Source organism: Thunnus thynnus, chromosome 8, assembly GCF_963924715.1.
Source record: "Thunnus thynnus chromosome 8, fThuThy2.1, whole genome shotgun sequence".
Classification (NCBI taxonomy): Eukaryota; Metazoa; Chordata; class Actinopteri; order Scombriformes; family Scombridae; genus Thunnus; species Thunnus thynnus.
The window spans coordinates 25,137,034-25,160,153 of record NC_089524.1 but is presented as its reverse complement, the minus strand read 5'-3'; the positions used below and the strand labels follow the sequence as shown (position 1 = coordinate 25,160,153).

Sequence of the window (23,120 nt, the reverse complement as noted above, 5' to 3'; positions counted from 1 at the left end):
GTATGAAGACACTTTGTGTGTGTTTACATGTGGCAAACCTTGTATCAGGATCAAATTAGAAACCTAAGGGTATGACAGAAGAGATGTGGTCATGAAGTATGGGAATGGGAAAACCACTGACTGCACCTCTTTGCTACCAGTTATCTAAAAGGAACCATAAAATATTTCAGCACAAAAAAAAAAAACCTTATCTGTCCATTTCTCACATACCTAAACGCATTAAAGTAAATGACTTCGCTGATAAGGTGCAAGCAGAGTAATGAAGAAGACCAGGCAAGCTCAGACTACACCTGGAGCAAGGACTGCTCCAATAATGCCATGAATCTGTTTTATCTGCCTTGCCTTGCTCTTCTGCTCTCACATACCCAGCTGAAGCTCTACAGGAAGTTACTGTTCAGAAACACGAGCAGCATTACAATCAGCTCTTTCCGTTGCTGCGGGGAAAGCAAGAAATCAAGGGATTGGGAGTTGTTACGGTTGTTACTCGTCAAAGTAATCAGGTGAAAAGGGGTCAAAGAATCTACAGACTCAGCAAAAACAATTCAAACAGGTCACATTTCCTCCCACTTATTTTGCTTCTTCTTTATAAAGAACCATGAAACCGTTGTTGAGGATGGGAAACTTAATGAGGCAGCTCTGTTATTCTCTTTTTCTGTCTTTTTTTTTTTTCCAGAGTGACATCAGAGGTAGGCTGGGCCACTCCAAAAAAAATAGGAGAGAGGAGGAAAAAAAAAAAAAAAAAAAGTCAACCTCCAACTCCAACTCCCACACCCTCATCCCCCTTCTCCTCCCCTCTCTTCCTCCTTCCCTCCCTCTTCCAGTCTCCCCCATCCTTTGTGAAAAACTCGAGGCATCAGTCGCCAGAGCTCAGTCTGTTGAAGTGGCCGGCTTTTGAACCATGCCCCAGTCTGAGCCCCGGGACAGCTGAGTCCACAGAGAGGAGCACATCTTTGGGAGGTAGGCCTTGATTAAAGGCCTTATATTGTGATTTCCAGCTGCAGGACAGAGGGAGTCAGTGGAGGAGAGCAGCCCAGAGTGGAGGCAGAAGACTGGGACAAAAGGAGAGACAGAGAGATGAGTCCTGAGCACTGCAGCTCGGTGAAGACACAATACAATACACACGTGAAACTATAACTGCAGGAAACACACCCCCACTACTGGTAACAAAAAGGTAAATGTTGCCTGAGTTCATTCTGAGTTTGTTTTTGGAGTGTGTGCATGTCTGCGTGTGTGTGTGTGTAGATGTATGTATGAGTATGTGTGTCTGAGCAGCTGTGAGAGCTCTGGCTGAGAGGTTGGAGAGGTTAGGACGTTTCGTGACTGGAAGCTCCGTCTGCAGACAGAAACATTTAGCAACGCTTCTTTGGCTTTCCTCTGGAGTCTGAGGACTGGGATATACTGAGACGAATATATGAGACTAAGTACGCTATGCAAAGGGTGTGCAGGACGAGATTTGTGTCACAACAGGGATGAATTTATAGAGTGGGCTGCTAGATAATTTTTTGGTATTTCTAATTGGTCGGTCAAATTGTATAAGAAACTTTTTCAGTCATTGGTGTCTCAGTTAGACTTAATTAGAAATGTGCACAACAGCCTACCTGCATGGAAACAGGAGGCTTAAGGGAGAAAAGAAAAAGACAGAAAAGTAGGACAAGATCATGCAGAGCATTCCTGCAAAACACTTGAGGGAGGCTGATCTGATCAGATGGAGAGATTTGAGATCTGTAGCCAGCACTGTTTATTTTTTCTTGGCTTTTAGTTTTCTAATACAGCTCCACCTGAGTCTGGCTGCTAAATGGGGTGCAGGGATGAAGCCGAGTTAACCTGGTGGAATAAGGGTTAAATCAATAATATTAATGAGGTTGTGACATGTCTTTCAGCACATGCTGATCCGTGTTACATAGGGTGGTCATTAGATCATTCATCAAGATACACAAACACAACGCAGTGTAGTTTGTGAAATCCCTCAAAGTTACGGGAGTCTCCTTTACAGGGTCGTGTTAGGTTGGTAATCCAACCCTGACCACATCCTCTATCAAATACAACCCATGGATATGAGACACTTCAGTCACAACTTTGTCATAATAGCCAAACCTTTGAACACTAATAACATCAATGTGGTGCACTTCCATATCACCAACTCACAATTATCTTCAAATGTTTTCACTTACATCCTGGTCTGTGAGATCTGTGGAAAATATTCTGTTCACTAAAAAGCCACATCTGTGAATGCTGTAAACGGCCATGAGAGAGAGGACAGTGCATGCACACAACCACACAACCACACACACACATACACACACAGACACACACAGACACACACACACTTCAAAAAGCCTGAGTTTGATGTAAAATGCAAAATGAGGGAATGGCAAAAGACTAAGAAAACATTTCATGAGCTTGCTCCACAGACTAATAAATCAAAATATCAATACCCCCAATAACTCAGTCTGGAACAGAGGAAAGAAAGCTAAAAAGATAAAGAGGAGGAGGGAGCAGCAGTCTGAGAAATATCCAGAACATTCTGTGCAGGGGCGGCAGAGCTTGGCCCTCAGGTTCACCTGAAACCCGGGTGCATGGGGACAGGCCTGGGAGAAAGCTTTAAATGGGTCATTACTAACAATTCATACGTAAACTAACCATTCTCTTAAAACTCACTCGGGATAATAAATCACAACAGAAAATCTGTTTGATGTCTTTACCATTTAAAGTTTTTAAGACTCCCTGGACAAGCCAATAAATAGCGATCAGCTAGTGCCTGGTAGGCTGTCAGAGCCAGTTAACTGCTGCCCTCCCCCAGCCATCCTGTCACACACAGTGTTGTAACCCAGCAGGAGATTGATAGCTCACTCAGCCAGCACCAGCCAACTGCGGTTTTGGGCGATGGGCATGCGGCCAATTGTATCTTACTATTTAACCTGAGGCTGTGTGTCGACCCTTTGCAGACACAGATGTCTAACGGACAGCTCAGCTGATCTTATCAGTAAAACTGAACCACATATAGAAGCAGACACACAGATAACACACACACACAAACACACTGAAACACACTAAACACAGACACGGGCTTGTCCGACAACACTGCTCCTGCACAGCTGGTAACATGCGGTTAAATCCAACCACAGCTACAACAGAAAATCCCGCACACATAACTTTTAAAAGTTAACCATACATTATGAGTTGCAGGGCTGTGTGTAGCACTTGTGTCTAGCTTGAAGAGCAGCAAAAAAAAAAAAAAAAGAAATCTATGGGGGAAAAGAGCCAAGGCTGTTGCAAAATTGGAGGAAAAGTCTTGTTTATAGCTGCACTGTGAAGCTCATTTAGAATCCCTCTAATGAGAGCTTGGACACAGTTGAATGGACAGGTCAGCATAGGGAGGAAGAGGTCAGCCAGGAGGTCGGGACAAACAGACAAGAGAAGCAGAGGCATGTAACGAAGTGGAGAAGTGCGTAATGCTGTGCGTGTGTGTGTGAATTTTACGTGTTCTTCCTTGTTGATTCAACTAATAGAAAGCATGTGTATGAGCTTAAGATGAGGTGTGACTCAGAAGAGAAATTAATCCAAGAAAGAGTATTGGAGGCTACAATTAATCCCCTGAATCAGAATCTATCAGCCAAAGGCTATAAATGCTGTAAAAAAAAAAAAAAAAAAAAAATTAACTCTCCCTCCTCCTGGCTCTCCGCTCTCTCCTGACCCTCCTCCAGCTCTTCCCTAATGAAACTGTGTGAAACCTAAGTAGCAGCATATGTTTGTCCAAAGTGTCATTTTACCGGTTTAATTCAATCAAGAGAGGAAACCCACCTGAACAGGCAAAGTTACAACCAATCCGTTTAGTAAAGCCTGAGTAATAAAATTGGGATTTTGTTATGCAAGACTTAATTCATGCCTGTGTGTGTATGCGTCATTCTGAGTGTGTGTAAAAGGAGGCAACGAGGAGGTTGTGTTTGTGATGAGGGGCAGGGTTGTGTATTTGTTCTGTGATGGAAGGGAGGTAATGAGGATGAGTGTCATGAAGTGATGGAGGAGGGTGTTGGAGGGTGGAGAGTCCTTATCTTGACAAAGTATGACAGATAGAGAGAGAAGGCCTTATATGAACTCTGTCCTGCTGGATTCCCTGGGCACAAGAACTGCATGTTTGTGAGTGCGGTGTGCAAAAAGGAAGAAGGGGAAACTATTTTTCCACAAAGACCAATTGATTGCAGGGGTTTGTGGAGCGGACGGGTAGGGGGTGAGGCTGAGGAAGGGTGGGGCTGCACCCTAATCCCACATATAGACCTCTGACCCCAACATCAGCCCATATGTTTAGAGTTTCACTACAGAAGAAGGAAAACAGATGGGGGGCCGTGGGGCCTCAAGGGTTTTGGGGGCTCCCTGCTCAGTAATATGCATCATGAAGGTAGACAGCTCAGTAGCTAGAAAGCAGGAGGCGGGAACCACTTCTGAGGATTTTTTTTTTTGTTGGGTTAGTTGTTTCCGAACCAAAGCCCAATGCCTTCCTAAATCGAACCACTTCATGTAACACAACTTGTTCGTTTTTCCACTTCACCCTTCATTTATAAAATCCTGAGGGGAGGCTCCAATTCCAATTACTGGCTCCATTCATAAATGCAGATAAAACCCTTGTCTTGCTCTTTGTATCTGCCTTGATTTCCCTTTTAATATTTCCAGGATGCACTGTTTAATGGGGAGATATAAAACAGCACCATTAATACTGCAACATGAAGCATTTCATATTCCACTGTGGTAGCAGTGCTTAATCTTAATTGGGTTTCTTCAGTTTTGTTGATTAGGCTTTTATGAGTTTTTCCTTGTTTTGTTAGGGCTGTTTTTATAGTGTACTTTTTTGTACTGCTGTTTTTGTTTGCTTTTTTTCATAATGTCAACACTTTTAAAAACCCATCATGCTGCGTTCACCTCTGCAGCCCTCGATAACCTCACATACTTACCATTTATTCTCTCTGAATTCATTCAGTCCTTTATTTTAAACTGGTTAGATGGTTTCTCAGATGTCAGCTCTTCATTTTCCTGCTCATGGCTCTGTAAGCAATTGTTTCAGCGAGTGCACAAGAATGAGTCTTTGAGGAGCAGAGTGCATGAGTGGGCATGTATACTCAGCTCTGTTGACAAAAACAGTGAGTGATGACATCATGTATAGATGAAAGGCTCTGGCTGTGTACTAACAGTAGAGCTGGCTGAGCTCCATGTTGTCATGTTAAGTAGTGTTGCCATTCACTATTGCTGGTCCCACGCCTCCTCTCACTTATATCTTTGCTTTTCTCTCTCCTCTGATCTGTCTTCTGACCACTGATGGATGTGTTGTGTGATTAAGGGCATTTTGGACTTGTGGAAAAGTTTGAGAACCAGATGCAGGGTTTCCCACATAATTCACATATAATTGTGGCGGTAGCTGACTGGATGTGGGGGTTCTTTTTCCAACTCTCAGCCCAAATTCATCCCAAACTTAATTTACCGTTACATCCTCCCACCCCGGGACAATGGGAGGTCCACTCCAGCCCTGCGCGCTTGCTAATAACTTAAGAGTTGGGTCTCCGAGACTGTGTTAAGAACAAAGACTAAGTTATCAGAGTTAACTTGAATGCATCAGTTTTGGACAAATTTGTGTAGAGGTGTTCATGATGCTAACCATGCGTGATTTATTCGGCCAGCTGTTCTCTCTGCCAGGAAAAGCCAACAACCATATAGACCGCTCCTCTTCTTCTTCTCTGGTTTTATTGGCAGACTACAAACCAATATTAAGGATGCATGCTGCCACCTACTGTACTGGAATGTGTAACATCATGCTATTCACAGACGTGTCCATTGTCATGTGTTTGTGAGAGAGAGACAGAGAGAGAGAGAGAGAGACAAAGAGAGAGAGCAGGGTGCTCAGCTCCAAAAATAGTGGCGGGTAATGTTGATATTGTGGCGGGCCGGCACATATAAATGAATGTATGAGAAATGCTGAGATGGGGCGGTGGAAGGATGTGGATTTTGAAGCTGGGAAATACATTGGCCATGAAAATCGAAATACATTTTGTCCAAGTTTTTCCTCCCCTGCTTGTTGAACTGTAATCCATCAGGCTATAGGCTGACACATCAGCACTGGTAAATCACTGCACAGACAGAAGCTTTGAAACTCACACAGCACATATCAAAAGATACTTCTGGAAGTAAAACAGCCTCAATCAAAGTTTGATGCCCTCTTGGGAGGCCAGTATCCCCCTTTCCTAATACATGCATCCAACAGTCCACTGTACAAATGGATTAGCACATCACCAGAGATTCGCCCCACTTATACTTATCTAGTTTAAGAGCCATGCATCAGGAAAGACAGAAATTAACTGTCGTACTACTGTCATCTAAGACTCTGTTAGATGGGACTAAGACACATCGTGCTGATGAACATGTTTACATGAAAGCATTTGTGCAACTTCTCTTTAAGTCAACCTGTTGCTACTCAATTGCCAGTTTCATGCAACTCATTCCGCTGGCATATTGTACACTATTCCTGGCTTTTTCTCTTGTTGATAAACTTGGAATTGTTGTACAGTATTACTGATACTTTCATGGATTTGCCAATAATTATTACACCTAAATTTATAATGTTAAATTAATGCAGTTATTGCTGCACAATATAAATGATATGCTGGCACGCTCAGCATCTATTACTCATTATTGCTCCATGTTATAAATCCCAGTTTATGAAAGGAAAATTTAAATGAATAACAGATGCATCTGCCAATAATTTGCCGTAACCTACACAGCATGAAAAGGACAGACTTACTCAGTATTTAATTTACTTGCACAGAAAAGTTTGTCTATTTTGCTCATATTGATATTTGTTCTGTACTTTGTTTTATTTGCAATTATTTGGTATTATTTTCTCCATTACAGAAAACACATACATATATGTTACAAGTAAAATACTAACATTAATGGGATTCATCCCAAAGAGCGCACAACATCTCCTATGTCTCTAACAAGACATCTGCAGCCGGTCAGCTTTCCATAGCAGTTCCTACTATGTGTTTATTAATCAGTTTATTGACATGTTGTTTGTCTTGGCTCCGTGTGTTCTATCAGGGTTTTTGCCAACACATACAGTGTAACCTGAGGCCATAAGCATGACATATGGTTGTCTTTCTAAGGTAACAATAAACATTTATTATGCTGTTAACCAAAAAGGCAAAAACTTTTTTTTTTCCTGTCAAGGAATAACGTAAGCAGTCATCTAGCTTAAACAGAAAACCAAGCCAGATGAAAGCCAGTCTCCTAGCCTTATACTCTAGAGAATGAGTGTGTGGTGAACTATCATTGTTAGAGCAAACCGAACCCAATCTAAAATAGTAACTCAGCTGTGGGTTTCATCAAGGCAAACAACAACACTGAAGTGCACAGTTGAGCTCATTGTCACAAGGAGCAAAGCCAGGGGTAAAGCTGATACCATGTTGCAATTTGTGTGTGTCTGTGGACAAAAATTGTGTTCAAATATGGGTACGTGTGAGGAGGAAAACAACCGTGTGTGCATGGGACAGTCCAGAAAGCTGTCATCATGGCACTAAACTCTTTAATTATTATTAGATTAATTAAACGAAGCCTCTGGCTTCACAAAATCACCTCCTGTTCAAGACAAAGAGCTGTATTCAGTGACAACCAGCAGAGCTGTTCATTTCAAACAGAAGAGCCTTACACTCTGATGAGAACATTAACAGAATGAACAAAAAACATAAGCAAAATGCAGAGTGCGGCTTAAGTTGCAGACACATGTGGCACATTTAAAAAATTGTCTTTAAAAGATGACAGAGTTTGTTTAATGGACTTAAAACAGTAAGACCATTGTGTCTTGTTCAGCGCTCGAAATTGTCCTATTGTCCAAGTGACAATAAAAATAGCACCTAGGACACAAAGATATGGTGTCTGGGACAATTCTGGGACAGTAGAGAAACTCATCATTATAAATGAAATTATTACTTTTATGCATCATGGAATATATACTGTATCAGTTTAACTGTAAGGTGTTCAAATGTAAAAAATGTGAGGTGGCACCAGATGTATAAAGGGTTAAGCAGAGTTAAATACTATAACATACATGTTCAACAGATATACGGAAGTTGTGACGTTTGTGCTGCAATCTCACTCTCTGCCTCATTATTACAGATAATGACGTAACAAGGTGTCAGAATAAATTTTGGAAAGACATCTGAAGTCACCCGAGGGGAGGAGAAAGATGCACCTCCTTAAGACAGTCAGGGGGGGAAAAAAAGGCGATTGCAAGTCCTCCTGTGTGCAGAACAGAATTAGCCAGTAGCTAAACAAGCTAAACAAGCTAGCAGTGTCGCCAAAGCAAGGGAAAAAAAAAATTGTTGGCCAATCATAAAACAAGTGAGAGTGAACCCAGCTGACGATAAGTTGGAGAATAACACAGGAAACAGGTGTTTGAGGTTGTTGATAAGTCAGACAAAAGCAAATGAGCAAATTAACAGAAAAATAAGTAAAAGGCAGATAAGATGAGCCAACCAGCACAAGCAGCAGCTCCAGTTAGCAGTGTCCAACTGAACCCACCAGGAAAGTTTGATTTTAATAGTACAAGTGAATGGCCAAAGTGGATAAGATGTTTCCAGCTCTTCAGAATAGCATCAAGTCTGGATAAACAGACACGAGAATATCAAGTAACTAGACTGATGTATACTCCAGGGGACGAAGCTGAGGACATATCGAACGTCTTGCCCTTAAATGATGATCAGAAAAAAATCTAATGAAGATGTGAAACAGGTTTTTGAGAAACACTGTGTGAACAAAAGATACATTATTTCTGAGCGTGCAAGGTTCAACAGGCGCAATCAAGCGCCAGGAGAAAGTGCTGAAGCATTTATTACTGCTGTCCATAGCCTAGCTGAGAATGTGCATTTGGAGATTTAAGAGGAGAACTGATCAGAGACAGGATTTTTGTTGGCTTAACTGTCTGAGTCATTGCAGTTAGATCCTGAACTCACATTAGTGAAAACTATAGCCAGAGTGCATCACAGTGAGGGAATAAAGAAGCAGCAGCCAATACTACGTGGCAGCTTACATGAGAGGCAGTGAGAGAACTTAGATGCAATAAGTGCAAGGCAACAGACGCAGAGAGGCACAAAAGGACTAAAATACAGCTCCATGTCAAGCCAGAAAATAAAAACAGAGCCATGGGTTGTGGAAGATGAAGAAATGCAACAAAGCATCAGAGGAATGATTGCCCGGCCAAAGATGCAGAATGGTGCAAACGCAAACAAAAAGGACATTTTGCCCAGAAATGTCAATCAGCTGGTGGCATCTATGATATCACAGACAATTCTGCAGACTATGGAGCAGATGTCGCCTTTCTTGGAGAAGTGGTTGTTGAGATTGGCAGTGTTGAACATAATCGAATTAAGCGTTTACTATGAGATATGTTCAAAGTGTGCAAATTTCCATCGCTGTATACCAATCAGAGTATCAGAGAATCAGTGATTTCAATTTCTTATTCAAATATAAGTGCAAGAAACAACTGGTAGAACTTCCATGGCGGACCAGAGTGAGTCAATGAAGTGATGCGAGTTACTGAAACAAAGTTATTAAACTAGATTTATAATGTAGAATTTTACAAAAAAGAAAAAAGAAAAGAAAAAAGAAGAAAGAAGAAAAACAGTTGCGGGACACTGAGGAAAAAAGTTAATTTCAATTCCTGGTCTTGTTTAATTTACAATTATTCCCAGTTGGACGAACGTGTGTCTGGTAAAAAGAGCAAAGGAAGTAAATACAGCCTGTCCTTAAGACTGTTCCAACAACAGCCGTGACAATAAATTAAACGATAGTGGAGAAAGACAGACAAAGAGACAACCAGTGGGGAGTGAGGACAATTAAAAAGCATTTGTCATATGTCTCCAGACTATTAATAACTATAAGTGGGGTGACAACCCAGCAGGACACGTAAGAAGACTTATGAAGCTCAGACTGTTGCCAAAATATAATGCTGGCGGAGTCCGATGCTCACTGTAACTCCAACACAGTGTCTCACTGGTTTCACAGAGATATTTGGAACATACAAGTTGTTTGTCAGGATGGATGAGCCAACATGAAATTTAATTAATTCTATTATTATTAAGAAAAAATTGGTTTCAATTCCTCTTATTTGCTCTACTGCTAACAGTCTATGACTTTCATATGTATCTGGAAACTGTTGCCTAAAGCCAGGATCAGACTAGAGTAATTTTAAAATCCCAACCCATTTTGAAATTGGGTTGCATCATGCACATAAGGAGAAACTTCAAAGATGTCCCTCTCTCTAATCTCAAACATGCACACACTATAAGATTTGAAAATAATGGCGCATCACACACTACAGTATATTATTAAGATTATTGTGCTAGAGGGAGCAATGCACCACCTCACATGATCTCATGGGGAAACAGATGTAAACAAAATGCTTTCAAGTGAGAAAATACGAAAGCAGATTGATGAAAAAATGGTCGTGGAGACGTGATCAACACGGATTGTCTGTTCTTCAGCGAGAACTGGAGGTGAGATTTTAACTGTCAGTTTTAATATCTGTCAACAGTAGTATGCTAGCTAATGTTAGCCTCAAGGGCTTGAATGTTTATCGTTGCTTAGCAACACCATCAGCTCTCTCTCATTGGCTATTGTGGTCGCGCTCTGAAAGTAGTGATGTAATCATCCAGATTTTAACTCACAAAAACATGTCTAAAAATATTGGGGTGGCTCCGATGAGTCTGCGAGCAGTTCTGGAGGTTTCAGATTGGATCCGTGAACCCTTCACATTACCAGATAATCTGGGTCGAACATCAGTACAGACCAAGGTCCCAGACCAGATTTCTCCTCCTATTGTGGGGAGGGGTGAATCTGGGATAATTTGGCCCAAAACCCCTTTAGTCTGAGCCCGGCTTAAATGATTTAGCTGTAACCAAATAGACCTTGAGAGAAAAAAGGGGAAAGAACACAGAACAGAGAAAGCAAACAAGGCAGAAAGCATTCAAAAAAGGAAGGAAAGGAAAGTGAGGAGGGGTTTTACACATAAAAGAAAGTAATTAATGGAAAGAAAGAGCCAGAGAAAAAAGTGCAAATCTGTCAAGAGAAAAAGGGGAACAGGAGTATTTCATCTATGAGAGGCTCTGCCTCAAGTTATGTTCATGATGGCTGGCCAGGAAGGGAAAAAGGGCCATGACCCACTTTCCTTCACTTTAGTCTCTTCTATCTTTAATTCACTACTGTCTGTGCTATCCTTTTAAATCTTTGGGCTTTGTTTCAGCCTTACAGCCTGTCACTCCTCATCTCCTTTTCTTGTTCAGTCTCTGTAGTATCTGTACACACAGGCCGGTGCTCTTCTACTTCCTGACTGATGCCTCAACTGCCCTTCATATTCAACTCAAAGTAACATTTCTCTGCAGCAACTCACAATGCATTTCCAGCTTAATAATACTCAGAAACATGTGAAGGAGCATTGCCCGTTCATGCCTAGGCACACCTCAGACATACAGTACTTATACATGTGAGCCAAAAATGTCCAGGAAATACAACAATGCAAACAAAATAATGTGCTGTGGTGCACATTTGTATTAACTTGTCATAATGAAATGTACTCATAAACGTAGGAATTACACAGTTCTTCAATTGTAAACTAAAACCATATTCATCAGATGGTAAACGACTCATCTCAGTCAGGCACTGAGTGACAATTTACTGATGTCACTTTTATTATTTGTTGCGTCTTTTGTTGTCAAATTTAATACATGCCAGCTATGAGCTGTTGCTGGCATAATGGTCTCCTCCATCTCCGCTGATCTGATCTAATATACACAGTGTAGTCAAGTAGGTCTGCTACATTTCTGAAAGCCATGCAGTAATAAAATGATCAAGTACAGTGCCGTATACAGGAGGACAAGTCTGAATGGTTTTTGTTACAAATATCACTGAACTTGCAGAAACAAATCAAAATTTAAAATCAAAAGAAAAACACAACATGTAGGAATACAGACTTTTACCCAGCCACATGTGAAGGCACATTCACATGCAAAGTAAAGTTTTACTCCCAAAGGTGACCACTTTATGTTTTCCGCTCAATTACCTTCCCAGTCCCCAAGCCCTTTAGCAGTGTTTCGTTTCGGTTTGTCGGGGTAGAAAAAAGGAGCCGCTCTGCGTGCTCTAAGGAAACACTGTAAAGCTTGTACCTTCATGACACACCAGTGACCTCTCCACGTTCACTGGAATGTCTTTGATATGCTGTGGTTCCATGAAAGAGACTAGGCCCCTCGTACTCAGAACCACCACCCAAGAGGAAATCAGACTCCAGAAGTCAGGAAAGAGAGGGAGGGGGAGGAGAGAGAGAGAGGAAAGAGAATGAGAAGAAAAAGAGATGGATGACAAGAAAGAGATGGAAAATGAGGGGAGTGATAGCTGATGAATGAGCTGTGATGTTGCCTGTCCTGTTTATGCCTCCTAAACTGTAGATTACGCTGAATGTGGAGCTCACATCAACAGTAGAAAGCCTTTCATAGTTTGGAAGAGAAGATGCACTCGAGAACTGATACCGCTGATGCTGCTGCTAAAGTCATTAGCGGCTCTCACTGAGGTTAGCAAGGATACAGTACCTGGTTACGCTGTCAGACACATCGGCTGCTGGAAAAACACACAACCATGAAAATGAATAACGTCTTTGGATAGTCATGCACACACGGTATTCAATCATACAGATGGACGCAAGCTTACACATACCAGCGCGAGTGCGCACACACCAACAGATCTCCAGTACTAGCTGTAACTCTGTCCCATCTCCAAATTGTTCCAAGTGACAGAATTGCCAGAATTCTTGAAGAACCACAATGGCGTCACATGGGAGACATACAGAGCCTGAGTTTCAGGGTGGAGGTAGGATTTAACGATGTGGCACTGAGTAGAGACTGACTGTTAAGAGTGATGGAGTAGATTGGGAGGGACTAGACAGTCTTGGCCTTGCGCAGGACCGAGCCAGAGTGTTAAATGGAGCAGTGTGTCGCCTGTGTGTGAGTGTTTTCGTGCTTGTGCACTGATGAGACACAGAACTAGAATCAGTAGGGATAAGAAAGAAGCAAGAGAGCGCGAGGAGTCTCCCCTAAAATTAAACAGACTGAAGGAAACTCTGCTCATATTGTTTTCTTGCTTTCATCTCACACCCCTGTAGTGACTGTCTGTGTGACTATGTGTGTGAAATCTTTTAAGTGAAACATAAATACCATCTCTTACAAAACATCCCTGCTGGATGTATGGAGCCGTGGGCGCTCTGCGGTGAGCATATTTCACCTGTCTCACAGGAAGCTGCAGCGGAATTAGGGGTCAATGTGTTATACTGAGCGGGGCACAGAGCAAGACAGCAATACTGTTGTATGGGACAATAAGATCTGATCTCTGGGCAGGAAGGGAGGTCTTGAACCCTCTTAGAGGCCCTTTTGACCAAATACTTAAGACCTGAGGAGTCCTGGGACATAAACTCAGGAGCTAAATCAGAAGCCAAATGTTCCTTTGAGTTTGCATTTCCATTGCTTCTAAAGATGTGTGAAGATCAGGCAAATAAAGTAAAAAGCATCAACTTACATGTAAATAGACAAACTATTGGCTGACTGAGATGCTTCAATCTTTGTTGAAAAGAAGATGCAGAGGTAGAAAGGCAGACTCAAAACTACAGTGAGGCAAAACACCCACTTCAAAAGTAGTGAAGAGAGTGTATTTAGTTTTGATATGTGATTGCAATGAAACAATAAACAAACAAACAAACAAACAAACAACATAATCTTGCTCATTTTAGACTAGACCAGAAATGGGCTACATAGCCAGTTTAAAAGTTGACGTTAAAAAAAATATTTTCATCTTTCTCCAAATATTGGTGCGTGTGTGTGTGTGTGTGTGTATATATATATATATATATATATATATATATATATATATATATATGACATCATGTATAGCAACAACCCCCTTTGTTTGAATCACATCCATGAACTGTAGCAGTCAGACCAGGCTGTACCAACTCAGGAGCAGAGACTGTTTGGGGGGGCAGCAACTACAGTATGGCCCAGACTCCAAAACTAGAACTAGGTTCCTGTTGCCAACATACAGAAAAGTTCCTTGATTCCTAAAAAAGTATTCCTGGAAAAGTTCCTGCGGTCGAAAAAGACAATAAGGTTCATACTATGCAAGACAAGTGATGGGAGTTTGGTACAGAAAAGAATAAAGATGACGGACATGCACCAAATTTAAAGCACAGTCACATATCAGATCTCTTAATAGGGTAGGGAAGCAACACAACCTTAGAAAAATGGGGCGTCTGTCAGTGGGGAAACTAACTGAGACAGAAAGCAGACCTCGTCCTGTTGGCTGGACAGCAAATGTGTTCTTTCATCTTTCCACACAAACAACACTATGTGGAGCTATGACCTGACAACTGTGCTACTGCGCACTAACTGAACACTAAACAATTGCTAATTGGCTGATATCTGAAAAGTGTCAAATAACTTTTCATGAAAAGCTTATGGTAGTAATTTTCTCTGGTCTGGAAAAACATAAAACAACACTCCCGCTGTTTGAATTCTTTTTGTTACCCTCTGTAAACAAAGAAGCTCTTTTCAACTTCTAACTCTTAAGGTTGTGTATTCTTGCAGGGAGGCCTGGAGGGACTTGGAGGGAGCACTAGAAGCTGTCCATCAATCCATCTAACCGGCCAGCAGCAATGCATTGGCTGATGTGGAGCCTGTGCGCCCTGCTCTGCCTCTCCCTCTGGGAGGAAAGTTACTGCAGGAGCTCCAGGGAAGCCCGGAGGACCAAAGAGCCATCTCTCCGCAGAAGTAAAAGAGCTCCTCCGGATCCTGATGCCAAGAAGTGTTCCTACACCTTCCTGGTGCCTGAGCAGAGAATCACAGGTTCAAAAGATAACATATTTTTGTAATAAACCTTAAGTTATTCATCATATCTGTCTTAATATCTCATAGATTTAATTCCTTGCTTTTCCCAAAGTCAAAACAGCTCCTTGGTAATCTTCTAAATAATTCATATCTGTCATCAGGTCCAATCTGTGCCAGCACCACAGGCCCTGAGCCAGACAAGGACAGAGTGACCCGTATGGACATTGCAGATGTGCGGGAGGTGCTCAGCAAACAGCGGCGTGAGATTGAGACGCTGCAGCTGGTGGTGGACGTGGATGGTAACTTGGTTAATGAGATGAAGCTGCTGCGGAAAGAGAGCAGAAACATGAACTCCAGGGTGACCCAACTCTATATGCAGCTGTTGCATGAGATCATCAGGAAGAGAGACAACTCTCTGGAGCTGGCCCAGCTGGAGAACCGCGTCCTCAATGTGACCTCTGAGATGATGCGACTGGCTTCGAGGTACAAGGAGCTGGAGGGCCGTTTTGCTACAATGGCCGGGGTGGTCAACAACCAGTCTGTTCTCATCTCCGCACTGGAGGAACAGTGTCTGAGGACCATAGGACGCAGTGAGCTGCCCGCAGTTCCCCCGCTTGTACAGGTGGTACCTCAGAATATACCAGTTAACAATCGTTTCACCAATGAGATACAGAGGGACAATAACAACCGGGCCTTTCCCCGGGGATCACGCATGGACTCCCCCACTGCAAGCCCATTTGGGATCTACCCTCCACCACCACAGGGAACACTTACCTCAGATGGTATGTACAATTATCAAAAGACGCAGGGGATGATCAAGAAATAAGTGATCGAATGCTGTAAAATAATAATAATAATAATAATAATGGGTTTTTAGGAGATGAAAGCTATGCAAAATCAAAAAGTCAGTTTCATAATTATGCAATTACTTAGGTTATTGTAAGTTACTTTAGTAACTGCCCTAATTAACTGTACAAAAAGTTGCTTGCGTATAACTGCAATTCAAAATGTAATTTCTCACAATAGTTGGTATTGCTGAGGCACAGTTGGCTCATCCTTGGCATGCAAGAGAGGCAGTGAAATCATACATTCCTATGATTCCCATTTGGCCTCCTGTACTGGCTGCACTGCGCAGAGCATATGTGCTAAATTAATAGGACGTGGATTAAGCCTTTTTCAAAAGCATTACAGACTTCAAAGGACTGGAATGTATATCTACTGCAAAGCTTTACTCTGGTTTACATCCGGCCTATGCAAGTGTATGCATGTACAAGAAAAAAGGGGGGGCAGAGAGCAAAGAGAGCACACATCTGATGGACTACACTGACAAGTCCCAGGACTCCAGACAAAACCAACAAATCAGATAAGATTATCTAACATCAATAAGGCTTCTGTACAGTACTAGTGATTGAGTAAGTGTGACATCTGAGGAAGTTCAGCTTCAATATGAAACCAATATGCAAGATTCAAATGCTACTTGGAAATGGCTCCTAAAAATTAGTAAGGGCTGTTGTATTTTGACTGGCAATTAGATTGTGGCAGGGAATGTTGACAGGGGTTATGCAAACAGATGGCGAATTGGAAGAAATAATTCATAATATCCCATAGACAAAAAGGGAATGAAAGGAGGTATGTTTTAATACTGACAGGGGAGTCACTTAGTAGGGTGACAGAAGAATGTTGAGGCAAAAAATACTTTCTCATTAAATCTGATACTGAAATCTCTGTTTAAATTGGACACTTAAAAAACACAGTTAAATATATGATTGCTAAAACTTTTAAAAAATAAAATAAAAATAGGTCCGTAATGTAGTGTAATGTTTTAACATTACGGTTACTGCCTATATACTAATGTGATGTGTGAATTTAATCCAAAGTAGCTCAAAGGTATTTTGTCAAGAGTTTGTCAAAAGTAAATGTTCAAAAGTCTGCTACACCTTCAACCCACCTTCAGCACTAATAATGATGCCTATTTCAAGCTCAACAAGCAGAGAAGCAAGGGGGTCGTATTTAAAAAGCCCCCATGGAGAAAAAAAAACCCCTAAGGAAACAAGAGACATGGAAGAAAGAGAGAGGTGTGGAAGTGGTTGGGGGAGGTAAAATGGCAAGAATTTCACTTGTAGAGAAAAAAAAGGACTGAGTGTTCTCATGGCTATTTCTAGCTTTGTATAATAATTCTCCACCTACCTTGCTAAGCCCTTATTGAACTGTAATTTTAGTGTTGCAATAGTTAATCATAGCTCGTTAGAACCGAGAGCTCAGATGCAATAACTCTCCAATTCCAAACGTCTCATCCATACTGTACATAAAATGTTCAGCATTAAGCTGCTGCTTAGACAAACTCACAGAATCTATTTGTCTGTGGCTGAAACAAAGCTGTCAATCTGGACTGTCCCAGTTTGTCTACAACCAAAAAAAAAAAAAAAAAGAAAGACAGAAGACAGGAATTAATTTGTAATTTAGTTTTTTGGAAATGAAAAACAGGATATTTCTACCTCTTGTCTTCATAAAACATGTACTTCAGCAGTTCCCTTTCGTTTTCTGTTTCAAGATGAATGAAATGGCTTTTACAATATTTAGTGCCTATCTAGGTAAGACTTCAAAACCATAGACCACTAATAGGCTCTCTTCCATGTAGGTTCACTACTACCATAAATACACATTGCCTGACCGCAGTTTGGTCTAGTTGAGCTCTTTTTAAACCACTATGGCTTGATGACTCAATTTATTTTAAACCTCAACATCTTAAGGCTTTGTTTAGACAAACTGACAAGAAACTGACAGAAAATGAGAGAAAATGTGAATAAGCTGGAAAACCCCCTCACTGAGAGGTCTGAAGAAGACATATCATTACTAGAAAAATACGAGCTTGTGTAAGGGAGTTTTAGGTATCTGTTCTAGGGCTTTACACTGGATCCCTATGTGCTCCCACACTCAGCTGAGAAAACCATCTTCCATAGGCCTTTAGGCCCTGGAGGCCCCCACACAATGCCTGTGTTCATGCTGGTTTAATACATATTCACACAGGGGAAAACAGAGGAAATATGCTGGGTTTTGGTTTAGCTGCTTCAGCTTTGGGTGCAGTGCTTCCACATGGCTTCATTTTTGAAGGCAAAATCTATGTGAATATTCATACAGCAATTAAACTGCATGCATACATGTTTGTGTAACTTCAGACTGCAGGATGTTTGGATGGTCTGAGCAAAACGAGATGTTTTCCAAATAATGTGGCCACAATAATGCACCCACTCAAACTGTGGGGTCGTGGCAGACGTTCCTTCCTGACGTTCTCTCTTTTCTTTTGTCCGCTGTCTACAGATCATAGAATGATGATGATGACTTTTGCATATGCGATAAAAAAACGAAGACATCTTGTTCAACTTAAGGTGCAGTGTGGTATATTCAGGAGACTCAAACTGTCAAGCAAAAAACTGTTATTCAGGCAATTATAGTAGGAACCAAAAGACCAAAAGTCAATTACAAAAGATATGATAATTTATGGATTTTCTTACATGGGAGTAACAATCATTTCAGCATTTCATTGACCCAAGAGATATTAGCATTAACCATTACACCAGAAATACTTGGGATGTTTGAGAACATTATCAAACAAATCAACATTACTGTGTATTGTGGACCAAGATGATGTCGCAATAGGAATCCCCAGATATCAAACATTTTAAATCTGACTCACTAACAACATTTCTATTCAACTAATTCTATTTCTCTCCCTTTTTTCCCCACAACCATGTTTCCAACCTCAGGTCCCTTCAAAGACTGTTACCAGGTGCGACAGGCAGGTCACACCACCAGTGGGATGTACCTGCTTAAGACGGAAGGCAGCGACCGGCTGATCCAAGCCTGGTGTGAACATGGCCTTGACAATGGAGGATGGACCGTGTTGCAAAGGAGGAGAGATGGCTCTGTGAACTTCTTTCGTAATTGGGAGAACTACAAAGTAAGTTCATTGATTGAAAAAGGAAAGTTGGTTTTAAGAGGGTAAAGGTAAGGTTTAATAAACTAAACAAAAAACAGCAATCAGTTATGAGAAAGAACTTCTCTATTCACAGCTTTTCCTTTCCTCTTTCCTACGCGACCCACTCTCAGCAGTTCATTTTGGGGTCGCCAAGTGAGCATTAGCTCCATCAATGTAAACAGCTTAGTGGTGGATTTCCTCGCACCAAAATCACAGCCAGAAACTGTAGCCAGGGACCTACATACAAATATACACAATCAGAGAGCGCTGGTGGGCTGAGAAGGAAATGCAGCTCTACTCTCAACCCCACTGGAAATGATCCCTTCATCCTTTTCCTCCCATGTGTCAGCCTGTGCAACTGAAATGTGATCCAGCAGCAGACAGACGAAGGAAAACAATTTTTATAACACCCAGAGCAAAGAGTGACACTGATACATGGCGTGACAGAAATGTCTGGTCTCTCTGTTTTCTTTGTAACAACCGTGCAGAGCCAAGAGTTCTCCCCTTTGTCAAAATAAGATCTAGAAATCAATACGTATACGCTGTCTGGATCAAGGACAGAAATGTGTCTCTGCAGCTCTGCATTTGCTATATTCAACTCTCCATCCAACCAGAGCCAAATCACCACTGACCCTGCCATTCAACTAATTTGTCTCAAGTGAGAAACCACAGATCACAACCTTAACACATTATCGTCTCAATGGGAAACAGATTTTATTCTATTTCACTTGATTGCAGGCATCGCTTTTAAACTCTGCACTCTACTGAAAGATCTTATTAACCTCACTCTGCATTACTGTTTGTGTTTTTTGGACGTGACTTTACTACACTGACCACAGACTAAAGGGAGATCTTTTCTTTCACCCGTTGCCTAACCCACTGTGTTGACTATCAAGACTCAAATTAATGCAGCACTTTGTTGGTCTGCACCACATTGCAATAACATTTTAACATAGACCACAACTGAAAATGAATAACAGAGTGTGCTGCGGCCTGTGGTGCTTGTCCCCCTACAGAGAGGCTTTGGAAACATAGATGGTGAACACTGGCTTGGGCTCGATAATATCTACAACCTGGGGAAACAGGGTGACTACAAGCTGATGATAGAGCTAGAGGACTGGACAGGGAAGAAGGTGTACGCTGAGTACAGCAGCTTCCACCTGGAGGCAGAGAGCGAGGGGTATCGGCTGAGGCTGGGCACCTACCAGGGCAACGCTGGGGACTCCTTCACCAGTCACAACGGCAAACAGTTCACCACGCTTGATCGCGACAAGGATGCTTTTTCTGGTAAATGCAATTTGATTTCTGATTATTAGTGGTACAGCTATGGCATAACAGAGAGTAAGCTACTTCTTAATCTGTTCATTCCACTGATCTTGTTTTCTACCATTGTGTTCCTCTGTCCACTAGGTAATTGCGCCCACTTCCATAAGGGTGGCTGGTGGTACAATGCTTGTGGCCAGACCAACCTGAATGGTGTGTGGTACAGCGGGGGAGTTTATCGCAGCAAATTTCAGGATGGAATCTTCTGGGCAGACTATGGAGGAGGTTTCTACTCTCTCAAGTCAGTCCGCCTCATGATCCGACCAATTGACTGAAAACTTGGACTGTGGTGTGGACCTTTGACCTCCTTCCTTATCTTTATCTACCCATAAATAAATACTGTAAAGGCACAACGAGAGATCTCCGCCATCATTCAGCTGTGCCTTGTAAGAGCTGGAGGAGGAAGAGACGATGGCATGTGTTTATGGCCAGACAATAATGACTCCAGCAGTCTGCGCAGGGGCTAGCTCCCAAGTTGACTTTAACGTTGAGATGAAGACTGATACCATTGCCCTCCTCCACCTTTCAGTCTGGACAGTAATGGTCCATCAAGCTCCCTGGGACCATTCAGTATTACTCTCAAGTGTCTATTTTACTCACTCTTGTTGAAACTCAGTATGTAATAAAGGGAAATGGTCATTTACTAAAGACATGAGATTTCTTCTGAGCAGCTAATGGTGACTTATTGAAGCCCCCCTCCCAAGGGCTATTGGATGTACTGGGATGTTTCACCTTACTAGCATGAAAAATTATGCAATTACAGTTCCGAGTGTTGCCAATTAGAATACCTGCCAGTCAAATGGTTAGAAGACAGGCCTTACAAAACCTGCTGTCTTGTGCTACTTTTTTATAGGTTTTGTTTGAACTTCTGGGGTTTCTCTTCAACCCCCCCAACAGAAAATGAACTTGTGCAACAATGTGCTTGTCCAATATGCATATGGCTGAGCTGGCTTTGGTATGTAAATATCGTTGGCTTTATTTGTGAAAGTTAATTTAAGAGGTGTGAATCTACTCAGGCCAAATGTTCACAATGTTGTCACTCTGCCATTCTTTGTTATTTATCGGTGTATTTATAGTAAGTATAGTCATGGCCATTTTCTATATAGCCCTGTAATGGTACAGTTGTAATAAATTTTATCCTATTTAGAGACACATTAAAAACACATGAACAGAAACACACACAAATAGCCAACACAAACAATTCCAGTGTGGATGTCTAATTGATTGGAGGAATGAGAACCTGTGACATGCACTGTCAGTTTTCATCCAAATCAAATTAAATTCTTTTGTAAACACAGTACTGTCCTTCACTCTTCGCTCAGCTTCTTGCTCGGATGAATAGCAAAATGAGTGTTTAAAATGCAAATGCCTTCTTTGACAAAACTATTTCCAGAGTGAATATAAAACTTGAAATATTACAGTACGTGAAATACCAGCTGAGGTTTTACCTCTATAAAAGGATGATATAATCATCTGAAATGAACCACTTCAAATTTCTCTGATCTGATGTAGTTGCAATCCAAGCTGTCAAGGCACCGAAGTAGGTCAGGGGGATTTATTAATTACAGAAAGTGGGCAGCATAAAAATGAACTGTGACCATAGAGAGAGACTGCATTTAAAATCCCATTACTCTTGTTCTGAAAGGAAAAAGGCTAAAACAAAGGAGAGGCTTAGAAGAAATATGTAAGAGAAAAACACTGTTTCAGTAGAAGCAGATAGGACTATATTAATGTAGGAGCAGAAACAGATAACAGGGAGGACATTAAATGATGCTGCTATAGAAGAATGTAGACTGAAGTGAGAACTGAAGAGACAGCAAGGGTGATAAAAGGCAAGAGACAGACGGCGAAGAGAAGGAGGGGAAAATTCCTTCCACATAAAAACTGTTGAGCTTTTCTTTCCCTAAAATACATACGTCCATCTTGAAATTATGGCTCCCCTCTGGACCTTTCCCTCTCAGGAGCTGTAAGTCAGAACAGATAGGAGCCATCTGACGCAAACACCGCGAGGAGCAGAAGCTAACGGACACATAAAGTCAACACATTTAAGCTCACACAGACGAACACACACACACACACACACACAGACTGAGCCAACAAAACTGGCTTTCTGTGACAGGCTTACTGTCAGAGACCTAAAATACTTTATATCCATGGAGTCCAAGGGTCTAAAGCCAGATCTGTACTAGGTCAGAGGAACCAGTAGGGAGTTAGTTGGCTTGCTTTTCTGATCTGACACATATGACACCTTACCCCTGGTGCTTTCCATTACACTGGATATTCCATACAGTGCAGCTTGTGTCCCACAGCTAGCCAAACAACAGCAGTAAGACTATGCTGGAGCAGAAGAGAGTTAAGGGCCCTTGTGCCTGTTTCTGGCCTCCCAAAGAGTCTTTCTCCACTGACAGACTGAGACCAAATAGCAAATGCACACTACATTAACATCCCATTAATAAGTACAATAAAACTACACTGGAACTATCATAAATATTAACGAACTCTTGCTCAACAACACATCATTCAGAGTAAGTGTAAACCGCCTGTCTACAGAGGATGCGTCTCAGCTGTGTTTTTCATTCATCCTATTGGAAAAACAGATAGCATCCCGCTCATCACCCACACATCTGAGACCCAAAGTTTTAAGCTTTAAACCAGCGTCTTCCTCTCATAAATGTGTAACTATATGAGTGAATACTGTCAAAACACTTTTGCATGAACAGTAGTCCATGGCTGTTTAGACACTTTTGCTACGTGGCCGGTGGAGACAAGGTGAAAGGATAATGAGCTGGGGAAACATTTTAAAGTGTGTGCATTTTGTCACAGTGCTGCCATACATTTCTGTGGACTCTTTGTCCTAGCATGATTGGCTTGTGAACAGGAACGAGATCATCTGAGCATTTAACAGGCTGGCCCTATGG

At 41.7% G+C, this 23,120-nt stretch overlaps 2 protein-coding genes across 10 annotated transcripts in view; one reads left to right on the top strand and one right to left on the bottom strand.

The window, feature by feature from the left end:
* Positions 1 to 23,120, bottom strand: part of ralgps2 (Ral GEF with PH domain and SH3 binding motif 2) — an 82,150-nt gene that overhangs the window by 13,706 nt on the left and 45,324 nt on the right. The gene's annotated exons all lie outside the window — the stretch shown is intronic.
* On the top strand, positions 841 to 21,499 carry angptl1a (angiopoietin-like 1a). Its single transcript, XM_067597448.1, has 6 exons — positions 841 to 1,171; positions 14,664 to 14,921; positions 15,065 to 15,685; positions 18,668 to 18,861; positions 19,896 to 20,166; positions 20,290 to 21,499. Exons 2-6 carry the CDS (start codon positions 14,732 to 14,734, stop codon positions 20,475 to 20,477), a joined length of 1,464 nt encoding a protein of 487 aa, XP_067453549.1. The 5' UTR covers positions 841 to 1,171; positions 14,664 to 14,731; the 3' UTR covers positions 20,478 to 21,499.